This window comes from Callithrix jacchus, chromosome 9, assembly GCF_049354715.1.
Source record: "Callithrix jacchus isolate 240 chromosome 9, calJac240_pri, whole genome shotgun sequence".
NCBI lineage: Eukaryota > Metazoa > Chordata > Mammalia > Primates > Cebidae > Callithrix > Callithrix jacchus.
The window spans coordinates 40177165-40199575 of record NC_133510.1 but is presented as its reverse complement, the minus strand read 5'-3'; the positions used below and the strand labels follow the sequence as shown (position 1 = coordinate 40199575).

General features: G+C 38.3%; 1 protein-coding gene across 9 annotated transcripts in view; it reads right to left on the bottom strand.

Annotated features, from left to right (window-relative positions):
- Positions 1 to 618: 618 nt before the first annotated feature.
- SINHCAF (SIN3-HDAC complex associated factor) overlaps positions 619 to 22411 on the bottom strand; it is a 45395-nt gene continuing 23602 nt past the window's right edge. For 8 of the 9 annotated variants that reach the window (XM_009003676.6, XM_003733734.6, XM_009003679.6 and 5 more), the window contains 5 exons: positions 18164 to 18311; positions 15490 to 15589; positions 14086 to 14212; positions 8094 to 8244; positions 619 to 2916 (listed from right to left, as the gene is read on the bottom strand). In XM_009003676.6, coding sequence (XP_009001924.1) covers positions 2757 to 2916; positions 8094 to 8244; positions 14086 to 14212; positions 15490 to 15589; positions 18164 to 18291 — 666 coding nt within the window. In that variant the 5' untranslated portion in view covers positions 18292 to 18311 and the 3' untranslated portion in view covers positions 619 to 2756. Of the gene's footprint in view, positions 2917 to 8093; positions 8245 to 14085; positions 14213 to 15489; positions 15590 to 18163; positions 18312 to 21040; positions 21115 to 22411 lie in introns of all 9 variants that reach the window. The other variant, XM_054238196.2, reaches the window with a different exon arrangement.

Sequence of the window (22411 nt, the reverse complement as noted above, 5' to 3'; positions counted from 1 at the left end):
CAGTTTACAGATAATATAGGTACTGTCCATTTCCTTAGTTACCTTGTTAAATTAATAATAACTGTAGTAAGTGGCAGCCAAATCATCCATACTATACCAAAGTGAATTTAAGTACTATCAGTAGTATAAAAAGTTTGGCCCTTAATAAAACAATTGGTTTCTAAAAGTTTGGTATGGATTATACCTTTTAGAATTCCTCATAATCCTGTGAATTAAATAATCCCATAAATTATTTAACTCAAATTACTAACAAGGGACAGAGCCAGGAACTTGAGAACCAGGGTCCAACCCCTAATGCCACCATCATTCCTATGTGTATAGTTTCCCTAAAGTCTCAAGGATGCTTCCCACTAAACCCATAGACAATTTAAAAAAAACTAAACAGTAAAAACTACTGGGAACATTTTGTTCTTCCTTTTAAGTCCATCTTATCCACTAGATTAATAATTGTGCACATCAGTTAAAATGTCTTTTATCCTAAAGTCTATGTCTCAGTAAAGAGGAATTTATTCCCTTCATGGCTTGTTATTAATAGTAAGCACTTAAACTGAGTACATGTGAAGGCCAGAAACATTATTCTTACTGAAGATCTATAAAACAAAGCCATAAAACAGCTCCTTTTATTTTCTAATAAGACTAGATTTATTCAATACCCTAGTAAAAGTTTTGATTATAAGTATCCAACAGTATAAAAAGTACAAAACAGATCTGTAGATTTCTAATATATTAATACAAAGTGCATGACTACATACAGTACATCCTACAGGCAAAGAGAGGTGGAAGGGGAAAAAGAAGACTGTGGTTGAGGTCTAGTAATAAATAAATAAATACAGAAGTAGAGATGATCCATATTATAGTATATCCTACCACCAATACTGCAGCCAAAATGTACAAAAAAAAAAAACCATTTCAAAATAACTCAGGAGGATGATAATGGCTGGACTTTTGTAATTCACCTCAAAGACTGTGGGAGAGACGACCCAACTCACTGTATAGTCTGTGCATACAGTGGCTTAGCATGTAGGATTTTTCCAAAAGAAGAAAATATAACATGTTTAGATTAAGAACTATAAAACTACACAGTGCTCATAAAAGGTGGCTTACTCCTTATTATTATACTATCCAATTTTTAAAACACAGTTTAAAAATAAGCACTGAGTCTTGTTATTACAAGGCAGGCAAATGCTTCTCCCTCATTATGAAAAGACTAAACTGGTGATGCTTTTTCCTGAACATTTAGAAGAGGCAGTAAGAGTACTCTGGTTTGGGTTCCAGTGAGAAGCTTTTCATGAGGATCTCAGGATTGAAGAGCTCTAAGTTCAGGATATCTCAATATTCAGAAAACCTAACTAAAAAAAGCCGAACCAAAACCAACCCACTTAACATGAACACAAACCTCTTTTCTTTTAGTAAATTTTACTATTAATACAGAGTGAAAGAAAATAAAAACCTAATAGGCTAAAACAAGTCAAACACCCACTCTACACAGATTAAAAAAACCTTCACAAAGGTCAACTGAAGTAATCCAGAGCTGAAACTGAATTGTGCAGATTTTCAATGAAGTCATCAGTCATGTAACACAAACAAAAGTTGATTATATTTACACACTCAGCAAGCCCTCTAAGAAATGTGCCCCAAGAAGCATTAACCTATTTTGTGCCATCCTGAAGACCTGCACATTTTATTTTTCAGATAGCTTAGCATTTTTAACAGAGTGTGTTCTCTACCATGCGGTAATGCTTTGGTACTATTCATACAGGGCCTCACCTGTCCTAAAGACTTGCCGTTTCCCCAAGAGGCGCTTTAATTCTGCTTTAGAAGTTTTACATAAAAATCTTTATCAAATACTAATATGAAGGGAGGTAGCACAGGACACAGCATATATAGTCAAGTTACCTCTCTGTATATTTAGAAATTACTTTCTCCTCCAAGATATTTGCCAACAGTAAGCTCAGTCTGTCCTGCTTAATAATCAGTAGTACAGGTTTGAATCTTCAGAACCTTGGCAAGACCTTAATATTTCAAAATTATTAACAACTACCTCTAGGGTCGAAGTCCATGTTACTGAGTTATGACAAATTTATTATCATGAGGGAAAACAAGTGTAGCCAGCCATCTTTTAAAAAATGCCCCAACCACTGCTTCTCAATACAGAAAGACTAAAAACTACAGTTTATCATACAACAAATCCCATCTCTGTCCCCTGAAATTCCCCTAGTTTCATTCATTAGAAGGGGATTTAAAAAAAAAAAAAGACTTAAAGAGCACTTTACAGCAGCATTCAGCTTTCCTATGAAATACTCAGCATCTTAAATATTATGTACAACTCTTTTTTTAGTAAGCTAGACACTGGCTTCAGAGTTTGTGAAACTGAGGAAAATCAACCCATTCAAAACTACTCTAGAAGTTGTCTTTTGGCAGAATAGCAGGTATCCAAATTAAAAATAAGAAGGTCATTCAAGACCAGCCTGGCCAACGTGGTGAAACCCCATCTCTACTAAAAATATGAAAATCAGCTGGGTGTGGTGGCGGGCACCTGTAAACCCAGCTACTCGGGAGGCTGAGGCAGGAGAATCACTTGAACCCAGGAGGCGGAGGTTGCAGTGAGCCAAGATCATGCCACTGCACTCCATCCTGGGCAACAAGAACAAATCTGTCTCGGGGGTGGGGAAAAAAAAAGAGGGTCAGTTTGTTGCTTTGTGTTCTTTTCAAAATTTAGATGGTGTTTCTGTTCCCCTTCTGCATAAAAACCTCAGTCACCACTCCTGAGTGGAGATGGGCAGAGGCTCTGGCCCTTGCTCCTCTGGCTTCTCAGCAGCTGCTTTCTTATTGCTACAACAAGGCTTGAAGAGATGTGTATCAATGAGGACTTCCCCAAAACGGCCTTTATAGATGATCCCACAACAAATCTTCTGTCTAAAAGAAAAAATGGAGAACAAGATACATCAGTAAGGAAGAAAAACAGTCATCTATTATAACCAGTCCAATATAACCAAACAATTATGCTTCTACAATCTTCCACATTCCAAGTGAAAGTGCTCCTAGAGTAACACCAATTAGCTAGGAAAGAGAAATTACCCAAGTCCCTTAAAGTTCACATTGGAATCTTCTCAAATATTAAAGATGGCATTTTGAGAGACAGCAGTCGGTTTCAAAGGCTGCCCCTCATGTTGTTAATTATTTCCTCCAGAATCACCAATTCTTTAAAAAAAAAAAAAAACAGCCACCATAAACAAGCTGATGCAGCTAGTAATTTTTTCTTTATCAACTCCTAAGTGCTTGGGCAGTAATTTTTAATTAAATACTGAGTAGATAAAAGTATGTGTTGGTGGCTCACGCCTGTAATCCCAGCACTTTAGGAGGCCAAGGCAGGTGGATAACTTGAGATCAGGAGTTCAAGACCAGGCTGGCAAACACAGTGAAACCCCACCTCTTCCAAAAATGCAAAAATTAGCCGGGCGTGATGGTATGAGCCTGTAGTCCCAACTACTTGGGAGACTGAGGCAGGAGAATCACTTGAACCAAGGAGGCAGAGATTGCAGTGAGCTGAAATCACACTACTACACTCAAGCCTGGGTGACAGAGCAAAAGTCTGTCTCAAAAAAAAAAAAAAAAAAAAAAAAAAAGTGTGTGTGTTAGCAAAGATATCAAAAATGACAGACCACATACTCATAAGGAAAAAAGATCATTTCCTATGAAGCCCCCCCAGGACCCTCCCCAATTTTACGTTTATCACTCCCTTTTCTTTATACTTCTTGGTTTCACCATATGTTGGCATCTCTGATCATACTGCACAGTTATCCATTACACACACACACACACACACACACACACACACACACACAGAATCACAATGTATTATACAATGTCAATGTTTTGGTTAACATTAATTGAGATCCATACACATTGTTATAGAGCTTTATTTCATTTTAACTTATGTGTAATAGTCTATCCTGTGAATATGTAACACAGTTTAATCTACTCTTATTTTAATGTATACATTAGCAGATACATCGTTCAGGTTTTTACTAGTTTATACTGCTGGCATATAGGAATGGGAACATCTTCAACTATATGCTAACAGCGTTCTCATCACTCCATACCCACTCTCCAACATTTGGCGATAGATTTTATTTTTGTTTTTTTACCAACCTAGTGAGTGTAAAATGGTATCTCAATGAAATTTTAATTTGTATGTCCTTAATTTTCAAAAAGTTTGAACACATTATCATTTAATGAGTTATTTCGTGATTCCTTTCTAAGAGTGCCCATTTTTCTGTTGGTTTATCTTTTTCTTCCGTTGTAGGAGTTTTTTGTATATGCCAGATACTAATCTTCTGTCAGATATATGTGCTGGCTATCATTTCACTTTCTTTATGGTGTTATTTCATGAATTTAAGTTCACAATTAAAATTAATCAAACCTGGAGGTTTTTTTTAAATGCTTAATACTCTGTCATAAAATATCCTTTCTCACTCAAAAGTCATATTCTATTTTCCACTTTAATGTATCTGTAATTGGTGTTTGTCTATGGTATGACATAGGAAACCAAGCACAATCAATTTTTCCACATGAATAACCATGTTGTTTATAATATCCTAGCAACACTTATTGAACAGACCATTTTCACCCACAAATCACCCCCCATCATGTATCATGTAACAGTGTGTGTGTGTGTGTGTGTGTGTGTTTACGCGCGTGCATTTGTTTCCAGGCTCTCTAGAATATTCCATTGGTTTTTCTATTCCTAGTCCAAAAACACATCAATTACCATGACTTTATAATATGTCTTTATTTCTGTTAGGGAAAGTTTATCCACATCTTTGTTTTCCTTCTGAAGATACCTATTTTGGGCCCTTTGCTTTTCTATATAAATTGTAAATTAGCATGTCAAGTTCCACAAATATGTTGGGGTTTTGATTGCAATTACCCTAAATCTACAAAGTGATCATCTTCGTAACAGTCAGTTTAATAACATCTATGAATATGCTATACCTCTCAATTTATGTAGGTGTCTTTAAATGTTATCAATGGCTAGGCACAGTGGCTCACGCCCAACACTTTGGGAGGCCAAGGCGGGTGGATCACCTGAGGTCAGGAGTTCAAGATCAGCCTGGTCAACATGGTGAAACTAAACATACAAAAATTAGCCAGGTGTGATGGATGGTACACACCTGTAATCCCAGCTACTCTGGAGGCTGAGACAGGAGAATAGCTTGAACCCGGGAGGCAGAGGTTGCAGTAAGCCAAGGGCACACCACTGCACTCCAGCCTGGAGAACAGAGTGAGACTCTGCCTCAAAAAAATAAATATATATAAAAATACATAAATGTTACAACATTGTATAATTTTCAAATAACTCCTCCAACAAAGGCCTTTTGATATTTTACTACTAGGTTCTTTTATATTTCCTAACACTATGGTAAAATGTATCATTCTAATACCTAGATTTCAATCCTGCTCACTTACAGTGTAATAACCATAAACAAAGTACTTCCTCTTTGTACCTCTGTTATGCTTCACAGAATTGTTATGAAGATTAAATAAGGTCAGGTGCAATGTCTCAAACCTGTAATCCCAGCACTTTGGGAGGTCAAAGTAGGAAGCTCACTTGAGGCCAGAAGTTCAAGACCAGACTGGTCAATATGGCGAAACTCCACCTTTACTAAAATATAAAAATTAGCCAGGCATGGTGGAGCATGCCTGTAGATCTAGCTATTTGGGAGGCTGAAGTGGGAAAATTGCTTGAGCCCAGGAGGCAGATGTTGCAGTGAGCCAAGATAATACCACTGCACTCCAGTCTGGGCTACAGAGTGAAACTCTGCCTTAAAATTTAAAAAAAAAAAAAATTTTTTTTAAAAGATTAAATAAATGGATATATTTGACCAGGCATGGTGGCTCACGCCTATAAACGCAGCACTTTGGGAGGCCGAGGGGGGTAGATCACAAGGTCAGGAGTTCAAGACCAGCCTGGCCAACATAATGAAACCCAGTCTCTACTAAAAATACAAAAATTACCTGGGTGTGGTGGCGGGGGGTGGGGGCGGGAGGCCTGTAATCCCAGCTACTTGGGAGGCTGAGGCAAAAGAGTCACTTGAATCTAGGAGGCAGCGGTTGCAGTGAGCCAAGATCATTCTACTTTACTCCTATCTGGGAGACAGAGCAAGACCCCATTGCCACAAACAAAAAGCATAAATTTAAACCATCTATAAAGTACTTACACTATACACTAGGCACGGTTCTAAGTGTTTACTACTACTGGTACTATCACTACCACTACTACTACCAATATTGTATTGGCTAGAACCTTCTATATAATGCTGAATAGAAATGGTAATAGTCAACACTCTTGATTTGTTTCTGATCATAGAGAAAATGATTTCATTTTATCACTGTTATGTATTATGTAGGCTATACTTTTTGTAAGATACCTGTTGTCTAAGTAAAAAAGTTTCCTTCTATTCCTTTGCTAAAAGTTTTTTTTTTTTTTTTTTTTTTTTTTTTTTTCAAAAAATTAGCCAGGTGTGGTGGCACACACCTGTAATCCCAGCTACTCAGGAGGCTGAGGCAGGAGAATTGTTTGAACACAGGAGGCAAACGTTGCAGTGAGCCAAGATCGCACCACTGCACTCCAGCCTGGGCAACAGAGTGAGACTTAGTCTCAAAAGAAAGTTTCGTTTTAAACATTAAAGGGATGTTCAAATTTGTCAAACTCCTTCCCTGTGCCACTAAAATGTCAACACCTTCCTTTAGAAACTATCAGTGTGGGCTAGGCGTGGTGGCTCACACCTGTAATCCAGCACTTTGGGAGGCCAAGGCAGGTGGATACCTGAGGTCAGGAGTTCGAGACCAGCCTGGCTAACATAATGAAACCCCGTCTCTACTAAAAATACAAAAATTTAGCTAAGCATGGTGGCACACGCCTGTAATCCCAGCTACTCAGGAGGCTGAGGCAGAAGAATCACTTGAACCAGGGAGGTGAAGGTTGCAGTGAGCTAAGATAGCACCATTGCACTCCAGCTTGGGCAACAAAAGCAAAACTCCATCTCAAAAAAAAAAAAAAAAAAAAAAAAGAACAAGAAAGAAAGAAACTGTCAATGTGGTAAATTATGTTCGTTGATCTTCTCATGTTCAAACCAATCTTACATCCCTAGAATAAAACTAGTGGCTGATGATATATTGTTTTGATATCAAACTTATATCAGCCTTAAAAATGCCTGGGGCCTATGCCCTATTTTACCTGTACTCTGAAAAAGCAAGTGCATGGGCCCTGCATGGGCCCCAATCATCTGTTCCTGGACGTTTAGTACAACTTGCCTATTGTGGCCTGGTATTTCTTCAAGGGAAGAGAGTTCTGACCACTCAATCAACTTTCCTTTTTCTTTTTTTTTTTTTTTTAAGATAGAGTCTTGCTTTGTCACCTAGGCTGGAGTGCAGTGGTACAACAATAGCTTACTGCAACCCTAACCTCCTAGGCTCAAGCAACCCCCTCACCTTGGCCTCCCAAAATGCTAGGATTACAGGTATAATCACAACTGGCCTAAATCAATTTATTATGAGATTATCTCAGTTTTTCACTTTTTCTTGAGACAACTTTGCAAGATGTGTTTTTTCTAGTACTATACCCCCTTCGCCCGTATGTTCAAATTTATTGGCATAAAGTTGTCTATAATATCCTATTATTTTTAAATTTCTGCTTTATTTATATCTAAGTTTCTTTTCTCTTTCTTAAAATTGCTTATGTGTACCATTTCCTTTTCCTGATCCACTTTATCTCTAGTACTTTTCTGGTCATGTTTTTTTTTTGAAGGACCAACTCTCAGTTTTACTGATTCTCTCCACTGCATATTGTCTTTCTACTCCATTTATCTAAGAATAGAAAAAGTAGGTACCTTGATGTGATTTTTATTTTAATAATTTTAATAGGAAGAACATACAAAATCCCACTTCTCTGCTCAATTCCTGCTTAATCCACTGCAATCATCTGTATTACCAGCTGTTTGCCAAATGCCATTTAATTGCTAAGGAAGTAGAAAAATACTGCCTATAATTAAGATGGTTTGCTTTAGAGAGATGTTTTCTGTTTCTTTTACCTTTTCCAGTATGTGAGATCTAAAAAGGAAAAAACTGGTGTTCTGTTAGAACCAGAAGCCATCTCTGTGTCTGAGCCGTCATCTGACTGGTTACTGTAACAAGGAGATTGAGCTGGGGAGGCACTTGAGGTGGTACTGTGAGCATCAGAATCTGCAATAAAGATTAAAAGAAAAAATAAAATTCTCAATTTCACTATATGTAATTGCATCCAAACCTCAACATAAGACACTGTGAATGAGTTGGTAAAAAAAGAGACAAAGTAAAAAATAATTCATTTTCTATGCACTACTGGTATTTGAAGATATTCAGACTGAAGTGTTTTTAAAACAAAGTGAAAAGATGGAATAGACATACTTTTTCCTATTCCTCCTGCTTATACAACTAAAATCCCCGAATATTTTATATAAAATAAACCTCAGGCTCCAAAAGTTAATGACCACCTAGGGAGCTCAAGACCCAAGGTAAGCCATGGTGGTAGGTTCCTTAGTTTTTCCGGATTTTCCTTTTGTCTCATAATCCCCAGCTTTGGCAGTGAAGCAGCAGCCACCCAGAAATGCCAATGGATACAGACAACCAAAATTACAACAACAACAACAACATAAAAATACAAAACCCCAGTTAAAGCCTGATCTCTCTAGCAAAGAACTAGGAAAGGGTAGCCTAGCCAGACAGAAAACGCTTCTAGACAATAACCTTTCTGTTTCAGCCAAACCCACAGAAAAAACTATGGGCACCTTTCCTAACCCCAGCAGAGGCTGAGGTGAAGAGCCTACATTTCCACCCTCACAAGACTTATGAAGCACCCCAACACCTTCCTCTAGAGGAAGCCTAGTGAAGTCAGGCCTTTCCTTATGGCCCACTAAGTACAAGGCCACCCTCACCATGTGGGAGACTGAATTCTCCTGATACCTAGTAGTAACAAGGAGCCTCCCTCTCCCACCAACTTCAGATATGTCAATGGAGGTTGAGAGAGAAACTCCAATTCTAACACCTGGTGGTAACAGGGTGGTAGTGTCCCTCCCTCTTTCCCTGTTCTGAGGGGTGTCAAAAAAGCCAGTTAAAATAGAAGGTTTAAATAAGACTCAAAGAATCACAACATAATCTGAAAATGTCCAGGTTTCAATAAAAAAATCACATAAGTTAAATAATAAGGAAGATCTCAAATTAAATGAAAAGGCCAACACTAAGATGACAAAGATACCAGAATTATCTGACCAAGATTTTAAAGCGGGCATGACAAAAATGCTTCAGTGAGCAACTATGAACATGTCTGAAATAAATGAAACCATACCCTTGGCAAAGAAATAGGAAGCCTCAGCCGGGCACAGGGGCTCATGCCTGTAATCCCAGCACTTTGGGAGGCCAAGGTGGGTGGATCACCTGAGGTCAGGAGTTTGAGACCAGCCTGGCCAACATGGTGAAATCCCATCACTACTAAAAAAGTACAAAAATTAGCTGGGGATGGTGGCACGTGCCCATAATCCCAGCTACTCAAGAGGCTGAGACAGGAGAATCGATTGAACCCAGGAGGCAGAGGTTTCAGTGAGCCGAGATCGTGCCACTATATCTCCAGCCTGGGTGACAGAGCAAGACTCTGTCTCAGGAAAAAAAAAAGAAAGAACTAGGAAGCCTAAGTAAAAATAAAACAGCAAACCATAAGGAAAAAATAAATGGAAAATTTATAACTGAATAAAATACAATAAAGAAAATAAAAACCACAGTGGATGGGCTGAGCAACATGGAGGGGAGAGAGAAAACAGTGAACTAGAAGAATAGAAATTACCCAATACGAACAACACAGAACAAATGAACAGAGCATGAGAAACCTGTGGAGCTTAATCAGACAAACATCATTCATGCCATTGCAGTCCTGGAGGGAGAGGAAAAAAGGAAGAGAGGTGAAAAAGTACTCAAATATAGTGGCTGAAAACTTGTCAAATTTGGCGAGACATAAACTTAAGATTCAAAAACCTGACCAAAGCCCAAACAGGATAAACTCAAAGAAATCCACGCTAAAACACATCACAATTAAACCTCTAAAAACTAAACCAAGAGAAAAATCTCGAAAGCAGCCAAAGCATAATGACTTTGTACCTATAAAGGGAAAACAAGATGCTGATTTAATAAGGAATAAAGGCAGTTCATTAGATGCAGAGCTAACCCTGATTTAATACTTTGACAATTTATTATGAAGATTTCATAAAAACGTTGAAGCCAGAAAATAAGTTTTTTGGTTAACAGTCATTGTGCTACAAGGCTGTGGTGCTGCCACATCACAGCAATAGCACTATAATAAACCTCATAAACACAGGTGGAGCCTACCATACACCTTCCCGTCTCAGGACAGGTGGACACAGCAATCCTTCAATTCAAATAACCAATCAAGTACTTATTAAATATTTATAAGGCATCAAATTCTATGTTATTTACTACATGGAAAGAAACAGACTAAAGAAAACTTTGGGTTTTTTTTTTAGTTTTTATTTTTTGGGTTTCCTTGAGACCAGATCTTACTTTATCACCCAAGCTGGAGTGCAGTGGCATGATCACAGCTGGCTGCAGCCTCCACCTCTTGATTTTCATGCCTTAGCCTCTCGAGTAGCTACTACTACAGGTGTCCACCACCACAACCAACTAATTTTTTTGTATTTTTCGTAGACAAGGTTTCACCATATACACCAGGCTGGTCTTGAACTCCTGGCCCTCCCAAAGTGCTGGGATTACAGGTATGAGCCACCATACCCAGCCAAGAAAATGTTACTTGAATAGAGCTCACAAGTATTTTACATTAACAAATATTTACATAAAACAGCATAAAATTAAGTATCTAAAACAAAGAAAGCACCATTACTATTTTTAATATGTTAATTTAGCAAACAAAATCCTCAAGAGTAGCAGGCTTTAAAGGAATAAGTCTAATGGGATGCTTAAGACTTCCTAAATAATTCAACATCAGCAGACAGCTCTATGCTGCTGAGGAAAACCCACTTTCCTAGGAAGTGCTTAATATCTTTAAGCTATTTGAAATTTCAATTATCTGACCATTTTTATCTGTAAAAATGTGATTACATATGGTTTCATCGAACACCTGACATACTAAGTTATCTACAACTAACTACATACAAACACAGTATGGAAGAACTCTTCTAGAATGTGGATCTGGAAATTCCTCGAACTGCAATTTTAAGTCTTAAAAATTACCTAAGATTTGGAAGGCACAAAGGAGTGATTAGATGGCATCAAGTCATTAGAGACAACGAGCAAAGTCAACGAGCAAAGTTGTAGAAGCCCAACACATTCCAGGAACTGACTCAGCTCAAACAAAAATAGGACCTTCAAACACATTCTAGGAATTCTCAACTATATTTTGTAGCAAGCAGAAATCATTGCAGATTTTTGGAAAGGATGACACAAAAAGAATAGCTAACATTTATGTAGTAATGTATTTTGTTTTACAAAGCTATTTTTTACTTGATTATCCCCATTTCTCTGAATAGAAAATTATGATTAAACATCAAGTGACTCTAGACTCACACATTTGCTAGTGACAAGAGCCAAAATTCAAATTCAGATCTATAACTCTAGATAGAATGCCTTTCTAGTAGTATACCACAAAACGTCTGGGAAACACAATACGGGGCTGGGCACGGTGGCTCACAGCTGTAATCCCAGCACTTCGGGATGCCAAGGAGGGTGGATGACCTGAGGTCAAGAGTTCGACACCAGCCTGGACAACATGGCGAAACCCCGTCTCTACTAAAAATATAAAACTTAGCCAGGCATGGTGGCGTGTGCTGTAATCCTAGCTACTCAGGCATCTGAGACAGGAGAATCGCTTGAACCCAGGAGGCAGAGGTTGCAGTGAGCTGAGATTGTGCCATTGCACTCCAGCCTGGGTGACAGAGCAAGACTCCATCTCAAAAAAAAAAAAAAAGGTAAGAAAAGAGAATACAGGCCAGGTCTGTACAGGATGCACAGAAGCAAACACACAACCAGAAGCACAGACCATTTAGTGGGAGATATATAAAAATGTACATCTTCCAACTGCTTCAATACACACAGGTGCTAGCAATTTATAATGTAACTGGGGAACACCCTGTTTCAGTTTAAGCCTGCACAATCTACACATCTTATTATCAAAGGGATCTATTTTCAGTCTCCAACTACTATACAGCACAGTTTCACAATAAAAATCTAAAATTATACTGGATATATTCCCTTAAGTAAGGTAAAAGATATCACTTTCCCTATAATTAAGGGAAATAGCTAAGAATATACATATGAATAATCAATTCCTCCATCTTCAAGTAATAAAAGAAAATTAACATTTCCTAAATTTTCATTATAGCATCTAGTAGTGAAGACAGGGCGTGATGATTCACACTTATAATCCCAGCACTTTTGGGAGGCTGAGGCAAGAGGATTGCTTGAGCTCAGTTTGAGAGCAGCCTGGGCAACATGGCAAAACCCCAACTCCACTAAAAATACAAAATTTAGCCAGGCATTGTGGTGCACGTTTGTAGTCTCAGCTATTAAGGAGGCTGAGGCATAAGAACCGCTTGTACCTGAGAGTACACTGGGCAGAGGCTGCAGTGACCCAAGATCATGCCATCATAATATAGTCTGGGAGACAGAACAAGACCCTTTTTCAAAAAAAAAGGAAAGAAAGAAAGAGAGAGAGAGGGAGGGAGGGAGGGAGGGAGGGAGGGAGGATCTAATGAGAATAATGGAAGGTAGAATTAAACTTTAGGGAGATGGGGGCTCGAGAGCTGGTTAGGAAAGCATATAATTAAAATACAGAACACACACTTACATTACCTAAATATTTTACTACATCTCTACCACTTATTAAGTGACCCATATTAAGGTTAAATCACCCCTTTGTGCTTCCTATTCTAAGCTCTCAGATGGATGTAACAGAGATCATTACATATGTAAAGTGCTTAGTATACCAAAATGCTCAAAAGATGTGTAAGCTCTCCTGCACTCCTCACTTTATCATCACTAAACTTAGATGCCTTTTTCCACTATTCTAAAACAAGCATGATAACCATTTGTCTTAATTGATAATGTTTTCTCTAACAGGGCCCTATATAGAGTTTTAAAAAGTATTGAGAGCTTCAATGCAGGTCTACAACCCCTAGCCACAATTCTGAGAAAGCTCTGAAAACAGAAAGTGTATTCCTAAGCTATCTGGCCACAAAATGTGGCATGACCTAAACTATGATTATTAAGAAGACAAACCTGGACAAGTCTATATACCATGTACTTATTCCACTAAATGCAAATACTGCTAATTTTTGCTGTAAAAATACCAATGTGTTTGGTTCGATAATGCTCCTTCAAACGCTCCCAAGGGTGATAGAGATATTAATATATAATAACATTATATGCAGTCTATTTCCTTTTCAAAATCCCAAATCTCAATTCCAAAATACAGATGTACCACTATGGCAACCCCCTCAAAAAAAACTTCCAATAATAGCATGTGACCTGACACTAATTAGACATTCCCTTCTCATTTTATCACACAACACACACTGCCCCTTAAACCTGAAAGCAACCCTGAGGCTAGCTTTATTTCAATATGTGAGTTATGATTTCTAAAGTTATTTTCCAGAAAACCTGGACTTTGGTCTCGGATTGTCCTCTAATTATTTACATACCTTCTTGCACATCTCTAGGACTCAATTTCCTTATAGATAAAAATCAAGTAAACCGGCTAGAAATGCACCTTCTAGAAAATTAAGATGTCAATAAAGACATCAGAGTGGTCTCAGTACAATCTCAAGTGGTTAGCTAGTGGAAATACACTTCAAATCAGAAAGAGTGCCAAGATTTCATAGAAATAAGATAACATCTCTACCAAGTCAACATTGCCTTCCAGTGCTCTTTATAAAAAGCAATAAAGGAAAAAATGATCCACACATGCCATACACCATCCCAACCAAAAAAAATTATTAAGTATCAATGTTCAAATATCAAACTTACTATGACGTTTAAATTCCTTCTGCAGTTTACTGATCTGGTTGCTTTTTATCCTGTTCCCAGATAAAGTTTTCACTTTCTTTGGTTTCAATGTAGTCTTTAGACTGGGTCCAGCCCTTGCATCTACCACCTGGAAGAAAATACTGAATATTTAACAATATTTTTAAAAGGAAACCCTTTTGGTTCAGATCCACGCCTAATTGAGAACCACAGTTTTATACTAAAGAGGATGAAGCTCCATGTGCATCTTTAATCATCACATGAAATAAAAGAATAAATATTATTTATCTAGTGAGGTTTTTTAAAATATTCTTTCCTGTAAAGTGGGTAATAGCAGGAGTCTGCTGAAAAAAAATTTAAATAGATTTGTATATGGGATAATCATTAATGGATGACCCAACTAGGTTAAGAATCAAGCCTAAAAACAATTCCATTTCTAGAGGATAATGTTTTGCAGTTTACAAAAAGCTTTCCTATATTTTTTATCTTCAGTACAAAGCAGTAAAGGGGCTATTTTTGTTACTCCAATTTTAGACTGAAGGAAAACAAGGCAAAGATAAATTATGCATTTTGCCTTATTTCACCAAGCAAGTAAATGGGTAAGGGGGTAGAAAGGGGAAAAAACTAGAATCAAGGTCTTCAGGTCTATTCTTTGTTTTTTTACTTCGCACTTTAATCTCTGAGGTGAGTTACATGATGGCAATAGCATGTTCTCCCACAGTATAGCCCAGCCAATGATTTCAGCCCATATGATCCTGTTTCTTAGGTATTTGTTCACATTTATTATATGCAGATCTCTACCCCATGTAAAAAGGAAGGTTGTTATCATCTTCACTGTTATAATAACAACACTATCATCAAAGGACAATGTAAGGCTAGTGTGAATAACTATGTTATACTTTCTATGTATCTCATTCAGTTCTCACAACTGCTCTGTAAGATAGCTATTATCTTTGCACTTCATAAATAAATGTGACCTGCCCAAAGTACACAACTACTAGTAAGTGGTAAAGGCAAAATTCAAATCCAAGTCCGACTCTAAAACCTATGTGCTCATTAGTACCAACCTGAGTTCAAAGAAACATGTTATCCAAAGAGATTTAAGAAAAAGGACTCATGTCTAATTAACTCTGGGAATTACTGGGTTAAGCCTAAAAATATGTGAATGCTTACTGTGAATCTCCAAAAGGGGGATACTGGATACAGCCTTAAGGAAATGCCATACCAGGCTATTCTCTTCTAAAGATGCCAAAATGTTAGGCAATTGTATCTGAGCAGCAGCTAGTGTTTTTCTTTAATCTTTTCAGACTTTTCTACCCTAGGGATATATTACTTCCTAAATTAGGGGAAATTAATGTTACTTTAAATATAATACATATAATTGAGAAAAAAGAAAGATGGACTAACATGATTCCAGTTTTTTTTTGATCCTGCTGGCAACTTCTTCCATCTTTTCACAAGCAGGACACAGGCATTGCAGATGTCTCCTGAACGAGTCTCATGCAATCTGATAAGAAAACAATCAAACCTTTATCAGTCTCCCTTACCTTAAAGAATTCATGCAAGCACATTTCTTTTGGGAAAAAAAAGTTGTATCTATATAAGGTTTACAAATACAGTTTAATCATCCTGGATGATCCTGTTTCCATAGTTTTCTATAGAATATTTCTATAGTATATTCTATAGTATATTTCAGAAATAAAGTTAATTTCTAGATCCAACAAACCTATTCTATGTACTGCAATTTCATTATTTTGAAATAAGAAATGCTTTTAAAATTAAATAGGTCAGGATGGGTGCAGTGGCTCACACCTGTAATCCCAGCACTTTGAGAGGCTGAGGCTGGTGGCTACTTGAGATCAGGAGTTCGAGACCAGGCTGGCCAACATGATGAAACCCTATCTCTACTAAAACTACAAAAATTAGGTGGTGGCTTGCGCCTGTAATCTCAGCTACTTGAGAGGCTTAGGCAGGAGAATCGCTTGAACCCAGGAAGCCGAGATCGCAGTGAGCTAAGATCATGCCACTGCACTTCAGCCCAGACAACAAGAGCAAGACTCCATCTCAAATAAAAATAAGTTAAATAGGTTGGTGCAGTGGCTCACGCCTGTAATCCCAGCACAACTGAAGACCAAGGTGGGAAGATCGCTTGAATGAAGGAGTTCAAGATCAGCCTGGGCAATACAAGGAGACCCCATCTCTACTTTAAAATTATTTTTTTAAATTTTAATTTAAAAACTGCTTTTAAAATTAAAGAGTAAAACTCAAGACCTAGAAGAGATTCTGATTATCATGCTTTTAAATGATGCTGTTTAATTAATCTTTCTTGAAATGTGTAGATACATTTCTTTTTAGGTGGGGGTGTGGGGTGAACAAAATCTCACTCTGTTGCCCAGGCTGGAGTACAGTGGTGGGATTATGGCTCACTGCAGCCTCAACCTCCAAGGCTCAAGTGATCCTCCCACCTCAGCCTCCCTAGTAGCTGGGACCACAGGCACATGCCACCATGCCTGGCTAATTTTTCTATTTTTTGTAGAGATAGGGTTTTGCCATGCTGCGCAAGGCCAGTCTCCAATTCCTGGCTCAACTGATCTGTCCACCTTGGCCTCCCAAAGTGCTGGGATTAAACCACCCAGCACCCGGCCTGAGTAGACACTTAATGAGTATCAAAATACTACCCCTTGACAAGTAAAATAATGAGCCACAATATTCTAGTTTCACAGCAAATAAAACCAGAGAGGCATTATAGTTTTAAAAACTGAATATGGCCAGATGAGGTGGCTTATGCCTGTAATCCCAGTGCTTTGGGAGGCTGAGGCAGCCAGGAGGTTGAGATCAGCCTAGGCAACATGACAAAATCCTGTCTCTACAAAAAAATAGAAAAATTAGCAGGGAATGGTAGTACATGTCTGTAATCTCAGTTCCTCGGGAGTTTGAGGTAGGAGGATCTCCTGAGGCCAGTGAGGTCAAGGCTTCAGTGAGCCATGATAGTGACATTATACTTCAGCCTGGGTGACAGAGGGAGTTTCTGTCTCAAACAAATGAACAAACAAACGACTGTATCACTGGGTAAGGTGATGCACACCCATAGTCTCAGCTACTCGGGAGGCTCAGACAAGAGGATCACCTGAGTCCAAAAGTTCAAAGCTGTAGTGCACAATGATCACACCTGTGCATAGCTACTGCACCCCAGCCTATGCAACGCAGGAAGACTGTCTCTTTAAAAAAGAAAAAAAAGGGCCCGGTGCGGTGGCTCATGCCTATAATCCCAGCACTTTGGGAGGCTGAGGCAGGCGGATCACCTGAGGTCGGGAGTTCGAGAGCAGCCTGACCAATATGGTGAAACCCTGTCTCTATAAAAGAAATTTTTTTTTGATGAAATAAAAGAATGAATGATTTCCCATGTTAGAAATTACTTTCATCACTTTTTCTTATCAAACATTTGTTGATCATTTATTGTTAATCCTGGACTTTATTCTGAAGGTTGTCAAAAAGGTCTGTGCCAACCATGCCTTTTTAAATTTTATTTTTATTTTACTATTTTCATTTCCTCAACCTCCCAGGCTCAGGTGATCTTCTCACTTCAGCCTCCAGAGTATCTAGGATGATAGGCACAAACTACCATGTCCAGCAAGTTTTTTTGTTTGTTTGTATTTTTTGTAGAGATGGGTTTTGCCATGTTGCCCAGGCTGGACTCGAGCTCCTGGGCTCAGGTGATCCACCTGCCTCAGTCTAAGTGCTGCGATTACTGGCATGAGCCACTGCACTTGGTCAAGGGTAATTTCTTTAAAAGACTTTTTAAAAATTAACCACAAAAGGAAGTCAACAACAAAAGGGTTTGTCTAGCTACAACTATAAGGGGCTTCACATTTAACGTGGTAGCTCCTCATAATCTGGAAAAAAAGTAGGCTGTCAGTATTGTCTGATTCATTTAAATAGCAGAAGACTTAATAGCCTAGATTAGAATAAATGATTTTAATTAATAGCAAATTGTTCCAATCACCTTGCTTACAAATATTTCCATAGGCTGTGTGTGGTATTTTTTCACTCTAAGAATAGTACAAACATCAGGTGATCTTACCCAAAACAGCTCTGGAAGTCCTTTTCATAGCGTTTACTGTCAGTGAATCGAGAACTGGAGGACTTAGCTCTGCAAATACAGCAGCCCTCTATACTTCGGTACATCTTTGGCTTGTGAAAACCAAACATCTTTTCTTCTGGGCAACAGTCTGTAAAGCCAAGGGAATGACACACCTTTGTTGAGGGCTGTAACAAGGAACCATTAAAGAGTTCTCTGTGCTCCACCCCACCCCCAAGCAACATGGTGTTATATGACCAAGCCAGACAGGCAGCTCAGGGGAAGACCTCCTGGATCTACCTCCATTCTTGGCACTAGCATGGCAAGTGTATAAAATACAAAAGAAAGGCATAATTATTTAAGGAGGGCTCTACCACCTCCTGACTCTCCTAGCAAACACTCACTCTAAAAATGGGGAAGAGGAGCATGTTTTAAATCAGGTTTTTAAGTAAAAAATAGCCCACAATGTAAAAACAGCTATCTGTGACATATCACTCAAGGGGCTAAAAATGTCAGCCACCTTAATTGGCAACAACAGCCATCCACCAGGAGCAATTCAAGCATGTCTCAGCAGTTCACTGCTATGTTCAGGTGTAAGGCCTTCCTGCACTGGCACATGGGTGAGGGCATGGACAAAATGGAGTTCACCGAGGCAGAGAGCAACATGAATGACCTGGTGTCTGAGTACTAGCAGTACCAGGAAGCCACAGCCGAGGAGGTGGACTAGAGCCTTCCCTTTCTGGGTAAAGGCGGAAAGCAGTGTGAGTTATATAATGTGTTCTGATAGCCATGAGCCACTACCACACTTGTTCTTTGTGTGTTCACATCTCCTGCTGCTTTTAAAGCACTTTCATGGTATGTGGTTTTGCCTAATAAAGTATTTTCACAGAAAAAAAAAAAAAAAAAAGAAATGCCACAAACAATCCTGTAAAATAATGAAGCCATACACAATCAAGGATGCATCCTAAAACTTAAGACACATCTTTTTATTTTGCACCTTTGCATTAATGTGATTCCCCTCTGGGGAAGTTTTGAGCATTTACCATGACCACTATTTGATACTAGGCACACAACTAGCTCACTATGCATAAGCCATACCACTCTGCCTAATGGGAATTCAGAGGGGATTTCTTCTGTGATAATTGGGAAGTTCTAAGCAGCCAAGTGTGGCCCTGAACTGAAACTGCTGAAAGGAAGATGTAAAATTTACAAAAATCCAAGGTTAGAATTTAATAATAGTAATTCCCAAAATCATTAAGACAAATAAAGAATGAGCTCATGTTGTCTGATCACTGATCTGCCTGTCAGTTCTTGGAGGTTTGTGGACTTGTTCTATGACGCTTCATGCCTGAGAGTAGTAACAGTGGGAGGCAAATGTCCCAGAGATGTAGAGTTAAATAAATTGCAGTTCTCCCGTTCAAAGGAAAAAAAAAAACCTCAACATCAAGGAAGGAAGGAAGAAAACAACACTGGGGCTGATGCAAATATGTAGCTGGCAGTAAATCTGTACCTTGGGAAAAGTAATTTGGTATATCCAAACCAAGGGCCAGCTTCACCAGAAAATCTGGACTGAGAGGTGATGAAAAAAGCAATGAATATGGAAACTAAACTCTAATGGACAAGTCCACAAGATGTGTATATGTCTGAGGGTCTAACTACAAGTTATCACAACATTATCACATAAAGCATCAATAAAAGAAAAATATATTAAGGCCCATAGTTTTCTGCGTTAACCACAGAAAATTATCAGTTGTTTTAGAAATAAACTGAGATAAGTAAATCTAAAGCTTCAGTAGTCATGTGTTGCCAACAGTGTGGACATATTCTGAGAAATGCATCACTGGGCATCCTTGTGGAAACATCAGAGTGTCTTCACACAAACCTAGATGGCAACAGCCTACAACATCCCCGGGCTATATGGGATAGCCTACTGTTCCTAGGCAACAAACTTATACAGCATGTGACTGTACTGAATGCCGTAGGCAATTGTAATATAATGGTAAGAATCTGTGCATCTAAATATAGAAAAGGTACAAAAAATATGGTATAATCTTTGGGGACCACCATCATATATGCAGTCTGTGGTTGACCGAAACGTCCTTGTGTGGCATATGGCTGTATTTGTCTTTGGATTATCTTGTCTGATCCCACTCCTTTCCAATTCTAGTTAGTATACTACAGCAAGTATTAATTAGAATGATTTAGAACTAACCAAATATCCAGGCTTTTTATGTGTATTTTTGGATATTGAGGGGTTTTGAAATATAATAGAGGTTTTAGAACTTTTAAAGAAAAATATTTTTTAAAACTTTTATTAGCAAATAATTAGCTAAAAACTGAAACTTCCCTTTCAAACAGGCTATTATTAATAAAGAGTTCCTCTTCAATGTTTTTGCTGGTGAGAGAGGCAGGCAAAAGAATGAGATGGGGCAAGGCTGAAAACCTTGACACTTTTCAATAATTAAGTCTAAACAGTTACCTCTAAGAATTGTTTTTGTTTTTTTGTTTTTAGTTGATAATAATTTTAGTTGAATGCTTGGGAATTTGATGGCTTTGAGAGAGGAAGAAAAATGAGGAAGTACCCTCAACACAGTAGTAAGAAAAGGTCTAGAGTGGCCTGTTCAAATGAGGCAGATATTTTTTTTTCTCAATCCAACAACAAACCCATACGATAACTGAAAAGAAAATCCTGAAGAAAACGGTCGCATGTTGCTCTGGAAAAAACAGTATTGAATGACAGAAGATTGCAGACACAAGAAAGCAGAAGAGCAGTTATTGCTTTAATTTGTATATTCCTGTTTCAAGGCAAAAATGTAATACAGCTCTCATCCAAATACCGCCCTGCAGTCTTCTCCAAACTCCCCCAACAGCTTGCATTACCATCAAGAAGGTCAGAGAGCAGTTCCTCTAATAACCTCCAGCTTCACCCATAGCCTTCGGAAACTTCAGCCTCTCTTCTCAGCAAGGACAAAAGAAGCAGAGCAAAAAAGGCCAGTTCATTCCATTAATACACAGACCAAATCTAATTATGACAGATTCCTATCTCCACCCTCACAATCTCTTTCCCTTCCCCCAAATGAACAAGTCCTCAAAGCTATCAGCATTCAGCTCATCTCTACGATGTGAACTACTTTCACTGAGGTTGGATTTGACCAAGACCCCATAGTTTGTGCCAGTTACCACACTGGCAAGCTGTTAAGGATGTTAGGGTTAGAGGTAAATACTGAGGCTTTCTTTTTTATCAGCCAATATTTTTTTTCTGCTGGTGAGGACCTCCACAAAACATACCCACCAGCCCCTGGCAAGATACTCCATTCATCATGTGAGGAATATTCTTTTTAAACATAGGGGAGAATAGGCTGATGTCTTAAGATGCATAACCCATTTTTATATAGCTCCATGACCTTACTTTTGTCCTGACAAAATTCTTCTGCCTGAACATCTGAGAAGGATCTAAATCCTAGGGCTTACCCTCTTCCTAGGCAATGCTCAGTGAGAAATGCAATAAGGTGGCAGACACCTGTCCTTATGCAACACACAAGGAGCATGTGAACCTTTTAATGGATGACAACTTAATAAACCTATTAAGCCTTTTCTGAGCTTATCCCCACACTTAAGAGGCACCTGGGAATCTGCAGCAGATACACAGGGCTTTCATTTTGGGTTCTGTTTACAGCAACCAAGTTAAGCAGTGGTTGGTGTTTAACCATTTTGAAGTTTGGGGAGTCCTGAGATCAACTCAAAGTATTTTCAAAAATCTACAAACCCATTAATGTTTTAAAAAAACAACAAAAACCCTACTTAATCTCTGGAGGAAAACCAAGGACACAAAATGGCCTGTGAAACCAAGTTACATTATATATCTGAAAAAGTAGAGAGTGGGCGTGGCATAATTTTAAACTGGAGACTTGTTTTTTCAAGCAATCCAGTGGTTCTTTAGAATACTGCTTTCCTAGTTATCACATTTGTGCAATATTAAATAATTCCTCCAGTAAAATCTATCTTATTTGTTCAAATAACACCATCAGCTATGAAACTATCTGCGAATTTTACCTCTATTCTCATAGGCATCATATCACTCGGCACTATATTTTAAAGAAGAAAGGTAACACTGTTTTCTAATCGATTACAGGTACAGCTGAGAACAGACCCCATACAATCTCACCCTTAAGCATGTGTTTGGGGGAAAGAAGAGTAAAAGTAAGCTTTGAAATGAAGCCAAAAATCAGGAAAAACTTAAAATACTAATTA